The 18,990-nt window shown below is 33.6% G+C and overlaps 4 protein-coding genes across 4 annotated transcripts; 1 reads left to right on the top strand and 3 right to left on the bottom strand.

Annotated features, from left to right (window-relative positions):
• Positions 1 to 5,631: 5,631 nt before the first annotated feature.
• Positions 5,632 to 6,580, bottom strand: QCR8 (ubiquinol-cytochrome c reductase core subunit 8 QCR8). The gene is made up of 4 exons (XM_018429251.1): positions 6,512 to 6,580; positions 6,315 to 6,346; positions 6,161 to 6,191; positions 5,632 to 6,060 (listed from the first exon to the last, which is right to left on the bottom strand). Exons 2-4 carry the CDS (start codon positions 6,338 to 6,340, stop codon positions 5,848 to 5,850), a joined length of 270 nt encoding a protein of 89 aa, XP_018283759.1. The 5' UTR covers positions 6,341 to 6,346; positions 6,512 to 6,580; the 3' UTR covers positions 5,632 to 5,847.
• Positions 6,581 to 8,037: 1,457 nt separating this feature from the next.
• Positions 8,038 to 10,349, top strand: PHYBLDRAFT_175893 (hypothetical protein; the record flags this gene model as incomplete). The annotated part of the gene is made up of 5 exons (XM_018437601.1): positions 8,038 to 8,286; positions 8,604 to 9,277; positions 9,342 to 9,362; positions 9,394 to 9,587; positions 9,727 to 10,349. The coding sequence occupies 5 exons, from the start codon at positions 8,038 to 8,040 to the stop codon at positions 10,347 to 10,349; spliced, it is 1,761 nt and encodes a 586-aa protein (XP_018283758.1).
• A 4,289-nt stretch (positions 10,350 to 14,638) lies between these two features.
• On the bottom strand, positions 14,639 to 16,523 carry PHYBLDRAFT_189514 (hypothetical protein; the record flags this gene model as incomplete). The annotated part of the gene is made up of 10 exons (XM_018439673.1): positions 16,178 to 16,523; positions 15,909 to 16,020; positions 15,693 to 15,839; positions 15,541 to 15,616; positions 15,366 to 15,431; positions 15,173 to 15,273; positions 15,033 to 15,068; positions 14,892 to 14,998; positions 14,802 to 14,830; positions 14,639 to 14,713 (listed from the first exon to the last, which is right to left on the bottom strand). Exons 1-10 carry the CDS (start codon positions 16,488 to 16,490, stop codon positions 14,639 to 14,641), a joined length of 1,062 nt encoding a protein of 353 aa, XP_018283757.1. The 5' UTR covers positions 16,491 to 16,523.
• Positions 16,524 to 17,333: 810 nt separating this feature from the next.
• PHYBLDRAFT_153193 (hypothetical protein) lies at positions 17,334 to 18,912 on the bottom strand (the record flags this gene model as incomplete). The annotated part of the gene is made up of 2 exons (XM_018433090.1): positions 17,334 to 18,534; positions 18,839 to 18,912. The coding sequence occupies 2 exons, from the start codon at positions 18,910 to 18,912 to the stop codon at positions 17,334 to 17,336; spliced, it is 1,275 nt and encodes a 424-aa protein (XP_018283756.1).
• Positions 18,913 to 18,990: the final 78 nt, after the last annotated feature.

Genomic DNA, 18,990 nt, shown 5'->3' with positions numbered 1-18,990 from the left:
CTATTACATTTTGTGATCAGTTCCAAAAACAGCCTGACACACCATGGCTGACTTCCAGAATTGGCGTGAGCTGAATAGAGACAGCCTGGATCCATGACGGAAAAACCATTGCAATATATACAAATAACTCTAGCCCAAGGATCTGTTCCCGGCTACCAATCTTTTTATTTTTATTTTTGTTTCTATAATGTTTGATTTAATATAATATAATATAATATAATATAATATATATATATGATTTATATAGATTTCTAACCTGTATAGCTTGTGAAAGAATAGAAGGGGGGGAAGGTATTGATTGTACTATTCTTTCTATTTTGATTGTTCATGCAAGAGATCACTATAACTATGATGATTGTAATCGTTTTTGGATCGAGAATTATACATGATCTCTACAGTATGATGCCAAAAAGAGAATCTTATGCTTATGTTTTATGGCTGTCATTATTAGCCTTATTATGCTTTCAACAGAAAGTTTCTTGTTTGGACAGACAAATTACAGAAATTATTTTGTGTAAGAATTAAATTCATCATACATAACTCTATTAATATATATTTATATATATAAATGTAAATGTAAATGTAAATGTACTTCTTCTTCCTTGTCTGAGCAGGAAATTTCACTCATACATATTCATATTCATATACAAAAGATAGCGGGTCTAGAAAAAGAAACCCTAAGCAACTGAAAATCAAGAAATGATAGAAACAAATAAGCAACAGCGACAGTTAAAAGGAAGAAGAGCCAAGAAAAAAAAATCAAAGAAAGTCAAAAAGGAAGCAAGGAATTTTTTTTTTGAATTTTTTGATAATTGCGGATAGGAGATCAGCCTATTCAGTAGCCATCAATAACTCCGGAAATTTATTTATTTTTACTATTTTTGATGGCATAGATATGGTATTCCAATAGTCCATTTTGTACTAGATTCAGCTTTGCTTATAAATTAACCCTCTTCTGTTAAATACACACATTAACACTGTAACAATAGATAAGAAGGTTACATACCATTATATCCTATATTTAATGCCTTTTTAATAACAAAAATCAAATAACAATTCTTGGACTCGATAAAGAAAAAGAGGGCATTAGAATACAATAGACGGCTAAGCAAGCCAGGTTACGATTAACAAATGATAGAATCATATCTGTGGCAGTAACAGCCATAATGGGCATAAAGCTATTGATCTAATAATTCAATCATGACGATAGTTTTTTTTTTATTTTATTTTATCAGTCCTTGTATGATATACAGCATGCTTTTGTATGTATATATCACTAGGCTTGTAGCCGAGCACACCTGATAAATATTCAAATGTCTGCAAGCCTATTGCAATCTTTAAGATTTACAGACACATAATATATATTATTTCTCCCTATCTATCTATCTATCTATCTATCTATCTATCTATCTATCATAATAATTTTATAATAATTGTAATGATATTCTGAGATGTCCTGCAAACCAGCAAATGGTTTTTTCTCTCTCTGTATATATATAATTTCTTATGTGTGTGTTGTAACTAGAATTCCAATTGCAATCGATATCGATATTATTATTTTTTAAAACAATGCAGGAGAGTTTCATAATACCTGATTTGAGAGTAATTTTGGAACTTTCTCCAAAGAATTACCATATTTGAAGAATTCCAACTCTAACATTCTGAGCAAATAAAGAAACAAAGAAATAAGGATAGGAATGTTGTAAGAGAGAGAGAGAGAAACAGAATTATGGGTTTTTTTAAAAAAAAATTCCTTAGGTTCAAACCAAAAAGGTAAATTCATTTACCCTTTATTCTTTCACTATTGTACACAATTGTCATAGGTTTTGGATTAAGCAGACAAACCAACTAGTCTATTAACTCTAATCATAAGTGTTCAAAATTGTGTGTGTCAATATGTGTATATATATATTCTTTTTAAAAAGATGATGATTTAATCTTGATGTACTCCAAGGAATACACTAACATTTAGTACATTTTCCACGCTTCGGTTAAATATCCCCCTTTCCTTTGATGAAGAGAGGAGTTTTAATCTTATACTACATCTTGGCAATCTTACCCACGGATTTTTTCTTTTGCACTCATTCAAATAGTTTATGCATATACATTGGTGATATGAGATGATAGGCAAAGATATCAAGTTATAGCAAAATTTAACCATAAATACAGCCCAAGCTATAGATATATAGTTTTTGACAATAAAAGAAGAAAGAAGAGACTCATTGGTATTCAAATGATTTTGTTCAAACCTTCTGTAACCAAGGAAATAAAACGGATTTCTGTTTATTTATTTATTTATTTATTTATTTGTCTGCTTGGTATTTAAGGGCCTTTCAGGAGTGGTATTTTACATGGTACACACTCCGGAAAGTTTACTGGACGTTGTATTATGTAATCTTTTAGATTGACGTCCTGGGTGTAATAGATTTACAGGATTTGATCCAGAATTCACCATTTATTTCTTACTAGTATATAAATTCCTATGACCAACATTTATCAAACTGTTAAGATAAAATATTTGGAAAGCTTTTCCTCCCCTTTTTTTTTGTTTTGTTTTGTTATAATGATAGGCAAGGCAAGGCAAGGCAAGGCAAGGCAAGGCAAGGCAAGGCAAGGCAAGGCATTGCATTGCAACAATCAAAATATGTAGGTTGTGATATCGAGTTAGTCTTGCCATGGATTATCATTATTTTTGCTTTACATAGGGGGTGTTTGTTTTTCTTTTATTTGAAGATGTATAGGAGCTGATGGGGTTTGGTGACTATAGTTTGTTTGTTTTGGCACACAGAGATACATCGTATTCTCTCTTATCTACCTATGCTTTGCTAGAACTGGACAATAGAATTTTGTTAGGAGTACATTTACATACCTAATAGATATATATCTATACCAATAAACTCGCTCAAGCCTTGGACTTTAGAAACCACAGAAAGTATAGTGGATCCTTGGCTTCTATAAATTAAATAGTTTTTATTCTAGAAATCATAAACCATCTTGAGAAAACCCAACAGTGCTGTTTGTACAGATATCCTTGCATCTAGTATCTTCAAAGACTTATTTTTGTAAATGCTGGCTTGGATCTTATTAGAGCTGAATTTTGGTTTAGCTTTGCTGATAACTAGTAGTCTTCAAAGCTGTTGAGTAAAGGGCTTTTCTTATTTTAAAGTTTTTATGATCATTTTAGTTCGCCATGTATCGATTATGATAAAAACAAAGAAATAAAGGAATAACGAAAAGAAGTAGTAAGACAGCCTCTTCTTCCTTTTCTAAGTTCTTAGTTCTTGGCATTCTTTTTGATGTTGTACTTCAGAAGGTCTGATGAGATTATTAATCATTCATTCATTCATTCATTCATTATTTATTCTTTCAATTTTTATATCTATCAGCACACACATCCTCTGATTATTATTGTTATTATTATTATTATTATTATTAATTCCTTTTCTTTTCTCCACCTTACCTTCATTAGAGGCACACATTTTTCACCATTTATTTACTTTATCATACCTTTTCATTGTCTGATCTATTTGGATATACTTTTTCTCTCTCATAATTTTGAGATTATTAAACCGTCCCTAGAACCACTTATAATCACGGCATCTGGTTATATAGACTTGAATATATTTTATACAGCAAAGTTAGTATCGATAGAGAATTACAATCCTGTTAATACTTTAGTTTTTAATTTTAATTTTTATTTTAAAAAAGAGCAGAGCTATCTGTCTTTATTAATTCATTTTTGTACAACCAGATTTTTTTTTTATTCTTTGTTTATTTTATTTTCATTATTTCTTCTTTGTCTTTGTAGTGGCAAGTAAATAAGTGTCTTTACTGTGTGTATATGTCTATCTGTTTCTTTTTTTTTAAAAAAATAAATAAATAAATAATTTAATCTTTGGGGATTTCATGATCTCTTCAAATCAAGAATGTAAGCGGCGGGAATTAAAATGGGATAATCATTGGCTGAGAAAAATCTATACCGAATTAAAATTTACAGATCAAGGGGTTTCATCAGTTTTAGGTGATTGACTTTAAATTAGCGTGGTTTAAATTAAGAGTATCATTGGCTGTTATTAACCTGAAAATAAAAATAAAAAAAGACTCGACTTTTTTTTTTTTTGATGTTTTAAGGGTACTCAAAAAAGTACTCTACGCAGAATACGTTTGAATACCCTTTATTGTTGTTCCTTTTATTTTTATTTTTATTTTTATTATAATTTTTAGCCTCCCTTTGCTTTGCTAGTTTTATTAGTCATACGTCTGTTTCTTTCTTTCTCTTATTTTCTTTGCCACAGATCTCATTGAGTTTCCTAAGCGTCCAAGTGCCCAAGACCACGGAATAATTCACATTAGAATATATATATATATATATTTATTTATTTTTGCTTTGGAGATTGTTGAATTATTTTTTTTGGAATGAAAAATTGCTTGACAAAAGATAAATAAAGGATCATTTTGATTAAAATGGACAAATTAAGTACAGAAAATCAGCTATATATATATATATATATATCAATTAGCAAAGTAAAGTATCTCTATACATCTAAGCAACCTGGTGAGGAGTATTATGACCTACCATTTAAAATTGTCTGACATTGGTTGCTCAAATATTGATTAAAATACTTTATTTTTACTCTTTTACTCTTAGAAAAAACGCACGCACATTTTGCTTAGCTGATTTGGATATATAGTTGAATATATATAAACTTGGTGTGGACAGACTAAAAGTTCAAAAAAAAGGGCAAAATTTTTAAACAACTCTAATTAGTCAGCCTTCTTCAATTGCCACTAGGCTTGAGAAGAGAAGCATTTTATATGGATAAGATGTGCTGTATAATGAGAGGTCTGGAAAAACTTGCAATGAAAGGTTCTCACTTAACGACAGAGACGGGATTATAAGCACAATTTTATCTAATATGTATCTAATATGTATTTTGAACTTTTTTTTTTTAAAAAAAAAGGTGCGGACAGTCATAAATTAGTCTGATTGACTAAGTTCTGGATAAAGTTGTTTTTACCTTTCGTTTTTTTTGAACTTTTAGTCTGTCCACACCAACTGTTCTTGGAATGTATACTAGGCAAACACTGCTCTGTACTTTTATATATATTTTAGTTCCAATTCTCCCGATTATATTTTTATCAAGTTATTCGAAAGATGGTTTAGCACATTGGGTATTCAAACAAGATTTTTTTTTAAGTGTATAAATATATATCTCTGGTCATATATTACTATGTTTTCTTTGCAGTTTCTTTTTTTAAATTGTCAAGCAAAACTAGGACTAGATAGAAAGAAGTTGCGCCCTTGATTAGGAGTAGTCCATAAAGTATGATGACAGTTTACATGCATACATGTAATTATCTTGCTTCTGTTATTCATGCAAAGATTAAGCTTCTACTCCTTTAACTTTAAAAATGTAGTTTAAAGAATAGATATATATAAGTAACTAGAAATGTTCCTCTCCATCCCATCCCTCAGTTTATTCTTATAGATGTATGTATGTATAATATACATTCTGGACTATTCCGTTTTTGTCATCATACAAGAAATTGGTGTTGACAAGTTTTGCATTTCACATATATAAAAAATACCCTCTTTTCTTTTACTAAATTTACGCAAACAACAAAAGGTTAAATATTATATATATATATATATATTTATTCGAACAAATGATGATAATAATATTAATATTATTAATATTATTTCCTCTTTTCGTCGTCGTCATTGGTGTCGTTGTTGTATTTATTGTTGTTGTTGTTGTTGTTGTTGTTGTTGTTGTTGTTGGTTGTTAAAGCAGATGTGATTATGCTGTTATTCTTTAAGGATAATAATATAATAAAAAGAATCCTTTAATGGTCACCGTGCTCAGCATGGCCAGCCTTGGAGGTGAGATAGGCGTGCTTGGCGTTCATGCTGGTGTAGATGTAGTAGCCGAGAGCAAAGGCAGTGCCGACGTAGGGAATCTGGGAAGCGACACGACGGCTGGTGTTGAAGACAGCATTGTAAGCGGCACCAGCAAAGGGCTTCTGCTCAAAGGGAGACAAGATGTAGGTGACAACACCCTAAATAATTAAAAAAAAAAGGTATTAATAAATGATTCAATATGAGATATAGTATTATTATTTTGACTTGAGAATACAAGTATAATGATAAGATACATACACGCTGAGTGGGTCCACCCATGTTTCCCCAACTACAAATATATAATTTTAAAATAAAATAAAATATGCATTCAAATGAACAAATACATGTGATTTTGTTATTGTTTAGTACTGATGCTTCTTGTTTAACATGTGAATTCGTATGCATTACTCACGTTCCAATGTATCCGTGTCCGCCCATTTTAGTCTGTTATGTAGAAATGCATACGATTTTAATATTTTGTAATGTTATTTTTAAAATAAATAACATGACAATTGATACTTGACATTACAAGCAAACAAATATGTATATTTATTTATATACTTCTTTAGGTGTATAAAGGCCAAATAGAAATAAGAGTAAACAAGGTACCTTTTTTTTTGTTTTTGTTGTTAAAAGTAAGAGAGTGAGGAGTTGCAAGAGCGTTGTTTTTGTTTAGGGTTGCTTGGATGTGAGGGTGGCCAACACTTTGCCAAAATGTTTTTATTCAATATCCGTCACATTAGATAAGTTGCGTCATCATAGAGTGGCTTACCCCATGTCATTTTCTCTTTCTTCTTTATTCTTTCTTCTTTCTCATTTACCACTTTTGTTATTATATATATATATATATATATATATTTTGATAAAGAAGTACAAATATAAAATCAAAAATCAAATATAGATTTTGAATCTATAATTAATTCAAAATAAAGATATATTTTACAATTTATTTATAATTTTTATATGTATAATCTATGCACAAAAGCTAATTATTATTATTATTATTATTATTTTGTAAAGTTAAAGAAGGAATGATTATTATGACTGTGATTGTAAAGTGTAAATTGTGGTTATTGTTATTGTTAATAATAGTAATCAGCACAGTATTCAGACATTCACATACATAGATACATTATTATCATCATCTCTTTATTTGGTATACTTTTTTTTTTACTACTATTGATTTGATCCCTTGAACAAAAAGGTTCCTTGTTCTCATTTATATATATATTTATTACAAGATCGCTGATTTGTGTTAATACAATATAAATAATATATAAATGTGAATCAAGGTCTTGTAATGTAGCAAATATTAAGGTTATTCTTATTTCTCTGATGGTGTATTTGATGATGATAATGTATAAATAAATCAATAAAAAACACACAGAAATCAGGCCATTTTGATGTCAAGGTAGGACAAGGCAGACAAGAAAAAGAGCAATTAAAAATAATTAAATAAGACAGAAATAAAAATAATAATAAAGGAGAGATTTGGTTGACAGACACATTCACTGTTTTTTTTAAAAAAAAATAAATAAATTTACTTAATCTTGATTCTCGGTAAACTCATCTAAATATTCCTAGGATTGTACAACTTTCAAAGCAGAAGAAGTAATATATATGTACAAAAATTAAAAATTGTATCAAACATTTAACATTGACGTTAATATTAGTACTAGCATTAGCACTAAGAATTAGCACTAAGAATTAGCACTAAGAATTAGCAGTAGCAGTAGCAGTAGCATTAGTACTTGTCATAATTAATAAACATTGAGCAGTAAATATTAAAGATTAAATATTAAACAGTAAACAGTAAGCAGTAGATTGTTTTGCTCGTCTGATAAGGGGAGGGGGATCAATTCGCCACATATATTTGTGTCCAGTGCACAATGTCCTAGCGTCTATTGCCTAGTGAGAATTGAGCGATCTTCTGTCATTGTTAAGATGTACAGACAACCTTTATTTCACTTCCCCTTCTTCCGCCTTTTATTTATTTATTTATTTATTTATTTATTTATTTATTTATTTAATTATTTCTCTTTTTGTTTCTTTCAATACCCTTTTTTTTCCTTTCTCTCCTTCTTAATCTTACAATCCTTTTCATTTCATTTGTTCGCTTGGATACGAATGGTCTGATGAAAGTACCTGCCCTGGTTCCCCATGTATTCACAACGAAACCATCATGGTGGAAGCGATTTTCAAAAAATGTTCATACCAAACCCAACAATCCAAATCAACATGATTGGAGAACTCTATCGCCTAACCAGCCCCCGCTTCCAAAACTTGCCACCCCAAATACCACCCCAAATACCACCACAAATACCAATAGACGTCTTTCAAAAGGATTCTTTTCAAATGATATTCAATATCACACATTTGACCCAGTAAGGACTGATTTATTAATTTATTTGTTATTATTTTGAATACAAAAAATAAACATATTGAGCCTGATGTACATACTACAATTACCATATATCTTTATTGAACCTTTTTTTCTTCTTTTTCTTCTTTCTGCTTACCCCCCCCCCCCCCTGTCACAATTGTCCTTTTATATATATTTTATAGTTGTAATTCATTAAAACCGATCTATTACCTCCCCTTATTTTTTATTTATTTCTACTTGTATAAATGTGTATTTCTTTGTCCTACCTTTCACACACAAGAAAATAATAATAATATTAATAATAATATCACACAATAGATATCTTTATCTTTATCCTCAACCTCGTCCTCAAATTCAACTTCTTTTCAGCAAACACCAACCAATACATACGTTATCCGCAGATTATATCCCATCCTAGAAGCAGACGAAGAATTCATGAGTACATCAATAGAATCATCATCAATATCATTACCACCACCACTTCCACTTCACAGCGAAACAATAGATAACCAACTCACAAAAATCTTACAAGCTTCACCACCTTTGGACTCCCAAACTTCCTCTCCTCTATCACCTTCACCTTCATCTTCACCTCGGTCCTTATCCCCACAACCGCCAATTCAGCTAATTCAGTCAATTCAGTCAATTCAGTCAGTTTCACCCCTTTCTCCACCCCAACCCCCACCTCACCACAATATTCCATTGTCAATCTCATCAGCCTCCTCACTCTCGAGTTCGTCATACAGTCCACCTGTCCAATGGCCAACTCAGCAGAAATGCGAACCCCAATTTAATCCGTCGTCTGTAAACAACGAAGACCAATGCAAACGCAAGTTTGTCAAGATGATCCAGGCAGCCTACGAATACCACGAAACCAACCATCAGCCTCCAACCGAAATAGAAATCATATTCAATTCCAAGGACGATGTGAACCACATCCGGCTATTCCACTATATCAACGGCCAAAAGGCGGATTTTCATGTGTTTTGTGGGTAAGATATTCCCTCCTTTCAAATGTATATATATATATATATATATATATATATATATATATAGGTATGGTTTGTATTCTGACAGGTTGATAATATAAAAACCAAAAAACAAAAAGGAACCCACAGTACATCCCTCCCGAAGCATCCTTGGGTGCCACCTATCGAAACGGACTGGCGGATGTTTGGGTGCTCGGCATCTCCCTTTACCGAATGCTCGTGGGTAAATATCCATTTACAGCCACAACCGATCGTAAATTATTCAAGAAGATGCTTCAAGGGGACTTTAGTATACCAACCCATTTATCTCAAGGTAAACAATATGCATATATATCTGTATATATATAGGCAACCTCTTCCTCTTCATTTACCTTTTTTTTATTTTTTGGTTTGACTTTATTTATTAACAACAGATTTATATGAAATAAAATAATATTCCCTTGATTGTGTAGACGTAAAAGATCTACTGCGGCGCATGCTGGCACCCGATGCCACTCGGGCCTCACTAGACTTGGTTGTGTTCCACCCATGGCTTAAACCCTACAGTGTTGTCGTACCAGACCTTCCGGTTGAATCCCCGTCTCGCTTTGCAGCCGTAAAGCCATCATCATCATCATTATCAACAGCACCACCAGCAGCAGTAATAGCAGCAGCAGGAGTATCATCAGCATCAGCATCAGCATCAGCATCAGCATCAGCATCAGCATCAGCATCAGCATCAGCATCAGCATCAGCATCAACAGCAGCATCACCACAATCAAAATCAAAATCAAAACTAAAATTAAAACCATCAACATCAACACCAACATCAACGGCAACACCACGACATATCCAAACCTCAAACTCACCATCATCAACCTCATCATCAACCTCAAATCCTAATAAAGCAAAGAGTAAGAACAAAAATAAGAAGAAAAAGAAGCCCAAACGCCTCCTGCGGAAATTTCTCCTTCTTGTCCTACAAGGTCCTTGTCCACCACCAAAGCAGCCCTATCGTGATCTTGCGAATTTTGGGAGAATGCCGACCGAAAACAACGGATTGAACCAAACGAACACTAAACTAACACTAAACTAACACTAAACCAAAAAAATATAATCTTATTTACTTGTTTACTGTCCTTACACTATCTCTCTATTAATTTTCACTCACCCAGCCAAAGAGAATGAAAAGAATAGCATACAATCAGACAGATAGATAGATCAGTTGTATATAATACTTTGTATGTATAGTCACACTTGCATTTTTACACATGTCTATATGTATATGTACATCTTTATGTATATGTATAGATTATTCATATAAATCAAAACAATAATAATTTCTTACACGCTCTGCATACAAATGAATTCATTTTTGAAACATAAAAGAGATATATGTGAGAATATTGACATGAATAGATTACCTATTTTATTGTCTTTCTTATCTCAATATCATATACACACCAAATAGTCTACAGTTAGATTATCATCAACAACAACAACAACAACAACAACAAATAAAGGACATCAAAATTAGAATGGAAATTTACTTATTTTCAATGTAATGTACATACTGCATAATACAAAATACAAATGTTGTGCTGTTTCCTTTTTCTACCAAACATTATTATTTGTATTATGTTTGGCGTCTCTAGTAGGCAAAGGTTGATTCATCTCACAAAAAAAAATATCTTTCTCTGAATTTTATGTGTGTATTCTTTGGCTTAACCAGGCCAAATGCAGCATGTTATAATCTTTGTTATATCAAGGTAATGTTTCAAACCATTCATTTTATTTTGTTTTTATTTATTTCTATCTTTCAAATAATAGACTAGACTAATTAACTGGAAACCATAGCAACTTGGATCTATTGATTCTCTACTACATACATATTACGAGTTGAGATTTTTTTTTTTTAGATTTTTAGATATTGACTTTTTCATTAGATTCAACTTCATTTGTTAAAATTTTGTAAAGATTTTAGAATATCTAATTATTATATATATATATACAAAGTACATTTGTTTCAAAAATAAAAAAAAAATAAATAAATTTAATTGGTCTAGAAAATGTATTTTTTACATATATATAAAAATCATCAAAAGTCTGAAATTAAAAATATTTTTAAAAAATAAATAAATTTATAATATTTTGATGACGCAACAATATTATTAAAGTAACGCACAGTTATTTTATATTAGAATATGTATATAAGAAGTATAATATAAATAAATTATAATAAAGATAATTTTTTTCCAATTTTTTTTTTTTTTTCTGTAATGGCTATAAAAATCGCTGTTACTCCTGCTCTCTTTTTGAAATCTTTACATAAAACTTAAGACTCGAATTTGCATGCATACTGCTTTCAATCAGTACAGCATTTCCTGAGACGAGACAAGATTGAACTGATAGACTTAATAATATTTGCCATCAATTTCGCTTATTTTATTTTTAAAGGTAAAAATAAGAGGACAGGGTGACAAGTTTCGCGGTCTATGGACACAAAAAAAAGAATAATTATAAAATAAAATAAAATAAAATAAAATGTACATATATATTAATATATAATATATATACATTCATACCTATTTAAATAAAAAAATAAAAATAAAAATAAAAATTATAATAGTAATTTTAATTTATATATATACATATGTATATTCTCTATTATAAATTAACGAAATAAATAAAAAGCAGTCACTACATTATTTTTTACTTTATATTATTTATATTATATTATATATATATATTCTTGGAAATAAAGAATAATAAAAGAAAAAAGAAAAGAAAAGTGGGCTTTGGTTACGTGTAACCTTATTCTTTTTTAAACCGTGATGACGTTACACAAAGCGAAGGGCGGGGCTGGTGAGAAAAGTCTACACCAGGAGCTTCAAAGTGTACCGACTGGGTAGACACACAAACAGACACAGACAGACAGACAGACACAGACAAGCAGACATAATAGACCAGACCAGAACAGACCAGACCAGACCAGACCATACCAGACCAAACTAGATAGATAGATGGATAGATAGACACAAGCAGACAAATAGGCAGACAAATAGGCACACATGCAGACAAAATTGGAGAGAGAAATATGAGTACAAGTAGGAAAAAAGAAAGCCCAAAATGTTTGCTTGCTTGCCTGCCTGCCTGCCTGCCTACTTTTCTTTTCTTTTCTTTTCTTTTCTTTTTTTTTATATATAAAAAATTCTCTATAGATAGCCCTTATTTTCTTCTTCCAAGCCTTTATTCTTCTTCTTCTTCCTCTTCTTTATTCTTTATCCTTTTTTTATTTTTATTCGTTATTACTTTTTCCTTTACAAAGACACCTTATATATAACAACAATAATTCAACATCAAATGATCGCTACTTCCACTCCTGCCAACACCACTCAGATTCACGCCTTTAACCCTCCTTCCAACCTTCCCGCTATCCGACGCTCGATTGTACTCCAGCTTCAGAAACAGCGCCAAGACAACAGTCTACGTCTCCAGTCCACTCTCATCCCTGCCACCACTGCCACTGCCAATTTGACTCTCACTGCCGCCGCAACTGCCACTCTCGCTGCCATTCCCATCTCAGCAGACAACAGCAACAAGTATGGCAACATCAACATTTACAGTGAACGCCATCATGGCGACCGTCTCCCAAATCTGGTCATCCCCTTTCACCATCTCGACAACGGTCTCCCATCACCCCCCGTCGACTGCCAGTTCGAAAGCAAGCCCTCTCCCTCTCCTCTAGCCACCCCAGGTCTTCTCCCCATCTCACCTGTCGCGACACCTCCTCCTCCTATCGACACCGACAATGTCCAGCGCCGCCTGGAAGCACTGAGACAGGAGAAACATCGGCTATTCCAGGCAATGAAAGACCTGCTCCAACCTCGTTTGGAAGTACAGGAACAAAAAGAAGTAACTCTGATCACCAGCACAACCATCTCCGCAGCAGTGGCAGCGGCAGCGGCAGCGCAAGCAGCACAAGCAGCACAATCAAACATCAATACCAGCTGTGCAAATTATCCCCTTGTTGAAAGCCTACCCACTACTCCACCAAGTACCCCAGTGGTCGGATCTTGTGCATTCTCAACTTTTGGCCGAGAATCTACTCTACAAAGGTCCCGATCACGCAGCAGCAGTCGAAGCAGCAGAAGCAGCAGAAGCAGCCGAAGTAGCAGAAGCAGCAGGAGCAGCCGAACCAGCCGAACCAGCAGAAGCAGTACTACTATTCATACTGCCGCTACCATTGCTAGTACTGCTACCACTGACACTATTCATACCCATACACACCCTACTCATACGCATACTCCTCATACTCCTACTATTGGTATTACTTCTGCTACGACTGCCAGTAGTGCCACAAGCACCGCCGGCCAGTCAACAAGAGGGTTGCGTCCGGCATCTCGGTATACCCCCCACGTCCGGGCCCCGTCTTGGACTGAAGACCATCATTACCACCACAACAACAACAATCATCATCACCACCACCACAGCAACCACCATAACAACCACTACAATACCCATCATAATAATCACAATCACAATCACAACAATAATCATCACCAACAGCGCCAGCACCGACTTGTCCGGCCCTCGTCCGTGCCCCTTCGCCACCCATCGTCCCACCAGAATCAGAGCCAGAGCCAGAGCCAGAGCCAGAGCCATAATCATTATCATTACCACCCATCTATTCCCTCATCGTACATGGTAATTATCTCTCTTGTTTCTATATATTCTCTTTAAAATAAGTATATAATATATATATATAAAAAAGAAATGGATCACAATCTCACGCTGTTTACAAGTTTGACTAATTAATTATACACACTATGTTATTATAGAACCGTAACCTTCATTATGTCCCACGTCCTCCTCAATTTCGTCGTTTGGCTGATAGACATATTCCCCGTTACTAAGACAACATTACCACTATCACTATCACTACTACCACCATTACTACAACTACAAATATCATTATTTCCCCCCTTTCATATATATACTTTTTTTTTCTTTCCCTCTTTTTTATTATTATTATATATTTCCTTTTCATTTCATTCTTTATACAAGAAGAACACATCCCCCAAAACAAACAAGCACACAAGCACGCAAGCAAAGTAGGAAGGAAAGAAGGGAAGGCCTTTATACACATGTATATAAATATTCTTATATATATACATACATATATACATACATATATACATACATACATACATACATACATATTCAATCAATCAATTTCATTCATACACAGCACACACACACACACACACACACACATTTCATCCCCCATCTCTACATTAAAAAGAAACGAATCAAACCAATACACATATTTGTGCAGATGTATATATGTATATTTGTATGTGTTTGTATACGCACATACGCACATTAATTCTCATGCTCATGCTCATGCTCATGCTCATGCTCATGCTCACGCACACACGTATGCAGTATACTGTTATTCTTTTTTTTTTTAAAAAAATTGTTATATTATGAGAAGATCTGTCTATCAAAGGTTGGCTTTGATGATTCTGGAACGATATCCATGTACCTTGTCAGTAAAGGCTTTTGCTTCAATAGCTATCACAAAGAAAGAAAAGATGAGCATTATATAGATTATAGATTATAGATAGATACTTACCAATATCTTCCGGGTCTTCATTGGGTGCCATATGAGTACCTTTGACGAATTTCAATGTTACCATGGTGGATTGTCCAGTGACTGATCTTGCATCTTCTGGTAATACGCTATAAGAACAAGAAAATAGAGTATAATATGTACCTATACGTATCAGTGGACTTGAACGTGCAACAACACCTGATAATACAATAGCAATTACCAGCAATAGTACTAGTGATAATAATACTCTCTCTCTCTCTCTCTCTCTATATATATATATATATACACTGGACAAAACTCACAAGTTTGATTGAAGGGCGTACAAAAAGTGCACAGGGATTGAGAGGGCGCGAAGTGAGGCGTAGGCAGTTGCGCAATCATAGTAACTGCACTGAAACACGTGCTATTGAAACCAAAAATAAATAAATAAATTTGTACACTTTAGAATGTTGATTTATATTATAAGAAAGAAATAAAGAAAGAAAATCAACTTGCATATTCTTGTTCTCTTGGACACTTTAGCTTGATGGTTCCTTCCTTGGTATCGTACATGCCATATTGCTTAACCAATACGAAAACAAAAGCGATATAGCAACAAAGATAGACAGAGATTAAAAAGAAAGAAAAAAGGTTTATTTGATCTGGTGGTGGTAGTGGTGGGGATATTTACCACATATGAATTCAACACGTCTGGGTGAAACAGTTTCCAAAACTTTCTCTTTTTCAAGGTCTCAAGAGCTTCCTCACTACAAGATTTTTATAATTATATATTAAGTAACAGTGTATTTATATAAAAGCCATATCTTTTCTTTTTTACTTTACCGAGAACTCCAGGTATCTCTTCGTTTGAGAGAACCCAGAACGGGTGCCTGGTTCCAAGCATCCGCATCAACGACACCGATCGTCATCACAGGTTCAATTACACATAAACCATCAAAGGACTTTGGATAAAGGAATTCTGCCAAAATCCTACAATAGTATTATTATTGTTAGCAATTCTAGTGATTTGAAACGGATTTATCTACTGTTGGTACTTGCATTGAAGTTGCACCAAAACTATGGCCAATACCAATAAAAGATTGGTAATCAGTATTGAGGCCCATTTCTTCAATCACTTGTAAAGTGTCCATCGCATTATCCATCCAAGTATCTTGATAAACCAGCCAGCAAAAAAAAAAAAAAGAAATTAAATTATATTGTAATAATTAGTGGATTTGAAATATATATAAAGAAATAATTCATTACTACAACTATCATTTCAGGCTTTTCAAAACTTCTCTTTTATATCTCTCTGGTGTTAAACTTACAACGATTAGAAAAAGTGTTCTCGTTCAGACGAGCAGATTCACCGTGATTACGAGCATCCCAAGAAACATAGTGAATCTCAACATCATCATAAGAAGAATCTTGGCGTAGTTTGTCAAGATGAGCCTTCATCTGAACATGGAGTGATTCCTTGTGGAATCCATTTGAGTGAGACCACAGGAAAGCAAATCTGCATCTGGTGGGTTTCAGACTATCAAAGACATGTTTGTCTACGGCCAGGCGTTGGGTGTCATATCCAGGAGTCCGAGGACTGACAGGAATAATGTGCTGCGAGGTCGGAACGAGATAAAACATTCTTCGTTTACTTTTTAATTTCTTGAAACAACCGTACGGACAAGAACAAGGATGTCGATAATAGTAAGCAATACGTTAAAGTAGACGTGAATACGAGTGCGTTTATATACCTATACTTGATTTTACTTTTTTTTATTTATTTATTTTAGTATAAAATGACACATACTCTAGAAATCCGGGGTTGACTATGTACGACCGTAAATTGAGACGTTGCCTAAACTATTTACCCTTATTTTCTTATTCCAAGAGAAAAGCAATAGCTAATCTTATTATCACAGGCAAACCATTACAACTATTCTTCTGATGCCATAATATCATTGGACAATAGAAAATCTAAAGGCAATAAGGGGTACTGTAACAGTATCGTGTATCTTTGATTAATAATCAAAACGAATAGTCTGTCATTAGGTTTATAAATGTGAAAAAAGCTTAGATCAAGATCAAGATCAGTATCAAGGTTCTCAAGAGGTACATATGAGCTAACAGAACAATAATTAAAACATATTGACGGGAGCAATAGTGGGATTCACATATTGCCAGTAAATATCCACTTGTTAGTGAGTGCTTGTTAATGAGCTTTGTGCTTTTGTGATGTTAACACCCTCGTATACTCATACGCCCATATGCATTCACTAAGTCAAAGTTTAATTATGTTATATTTTTGACAGAAATATTGGTACTAGTTTGTATTGCCTAAACTATTCACCCCCTTCTGGACTACATTTTCACATTCACAGTTGGCTTGTCGATTACAAATAATCAAGTATATATCTAATTATCTAATTATTTATTTATTCATTCATTCAAATAAGAGAAGAATTGGCTTTATTATTAGAGCGAGACTTATAGTTCAATAATCTTGACTTGTTTTGTGGCTGTGCTGTGTTGCCTTGCTGCAATTGCTGCGCTATATTCTCTTTCAAATGCTCGATCGTCAGATCTGATCTTCTCCTGGGCTGTCAGGAGAGCCTGTTTGAGCAGTGTGATTCGCCCAGACTGGGAATCCCGAGTGATTATGTAGTCAGTAGCTGCAATGTGAAAGTAAACCTTCCGGACTGCTAATGCAACCCTTCTTTTCTGGATCTTATCCATGCTTTTGATCGACGAAAGATCCTTGAGAAATTGCCAGAGACCACCGAGAGCGCGGACCATGTGATTTGCTTCCAACAATCTCAGACCATCACTGAGACACAGGACCATCAATTGAGATCGTCTCTTGGGATCTTTTTTGTTCTTCTTGCTGTCTCTCGAATCAAGGGACAGGATCTGTTCGACCAAATCAACCACGACATCCATCTCACGGCTAAATGGAGGAGGATCAGTCGAAAACAAGACAGATCTGGACAGGTGTTCCAATGTGTCCAGGGTGTCCAGCACATTTCCATCATTTAGGTCCCCCATGCAGTGACGCATCAGATAACAGTAAGTCATTCCTGTGTGTAGCATTGTCCACATGACTGCCGGATTTGGAGCTTTGTCCGAACCGATCAGACGGCTATAGCTTGGTACCTTTGGTACTTCTGGTGCACCGGACTGCTTACTTTTAGTACTAGTGTTCTCTTGGGCGACGTTGTCCTGACCGATCTCTTGGACGAGTGATTGATTGATCTCCCACCAGGGTTCATAGGGCCTCAATTCAAGACTGCTCCATGCGGTGTCTTCATTTTCGAGTTGTTTTAGCATCATTTCGAAATCGTCTCTTTCTTGGCTCGACAGTTTGTTCCACAGCTGACCAGCGTCTGCTGTCTCAATATTGAGATCACCCAGTCGCTGAGCAAGATCGTCTTTATCTTCATCTTCATCTTCATCGTCTTCATCCTCGCCGTCAAGACTATTCTTGTTTTCTTCTTCGAATCTTTGTAGTAATTGGAGCATCTTTTGTTTCGACTGCTCAGTGTCATTTCGAGATTGGATCTCTGCAGTGACGCTGTCACGATAAAAGGATTCCGTACAATCGGCATGTCCAAGATCCTTGTAGCATCCAAGTGAGCAGTATTTTAGATTGCAGCGTGGACACACGTACTGTGAAAATTGTTTTTGGCATCTATGTATACACAAGCAAACATAGTATAATATATATATATATATATGTGATTGAACAGCAAGAGATATATGTATAGCAGATTGATTATTAATTGTAAGAAGAAAATGATAATATTTATTGACCATTAAGTACTAATATTAATATTAATATTACTATATCTATATACCATATGCTTATTTATTTATTTTCTTTAATTAATTAATCGATTAATTAATGTAGAGAGAGAAAAACGTTATTATTATTATTATTATTATTATTATTATTAAATATAAAATATCTTGATCATCAGCAGCATTAGTCGTACATTTGACATGGTGGCCTTGATTCGGTAATTGTAGTTTCATCGTCCTTGTCATTAAGAATGTTAAGTATAGGCATTCTTGACTTAAATAAAAGAGAGAAAAAGAAGAGTCAAAATAATAAATACTAAATAATAATAAAATAGATATAATTTAT

Source organism: Phycomyces blakesleeanus (assembly GCF_001638985.1).
Source record: "Phycomyces blakesleeanus NRRL 1555(-) unplaced genomic scaffold PHYBLscaffold_42, whole genome shotgun sequence".
Taxonomy (NCBI): domain Eukaryota; kingdom Fungi; phylum Mucoromycota; class Mucoromycetes; order Mucorales; family Phycomycetaceae; genus Phycomyces; species Phycomyces blakesleeanus.
Note: the sequence above shows the minus strand (reverse complement) of the source record. Positions and strands in the feature narration are given on the sequence as shown.

Coding starts and splice junctions, on each gene's coding strand:
- QCR8 (XM_018429251.1), bottom strand. CDS start 6,340: ATGGGCGGACACGGATACATTGGAAC. Junction 6,192..6,314: donor GGACACGGATACATTGGAAC/GTGAGTAATGCA, acceptor ATATATTTGTAG/TTGGGGAAACATGGGTGGAC. Junction 6,061..6,160: donor TGGGTGGACCCACTCAGCGT/GTATGTATCTTA, acceptor TTAATTATTTAG/GGTGTTGTCACCTACATCTT.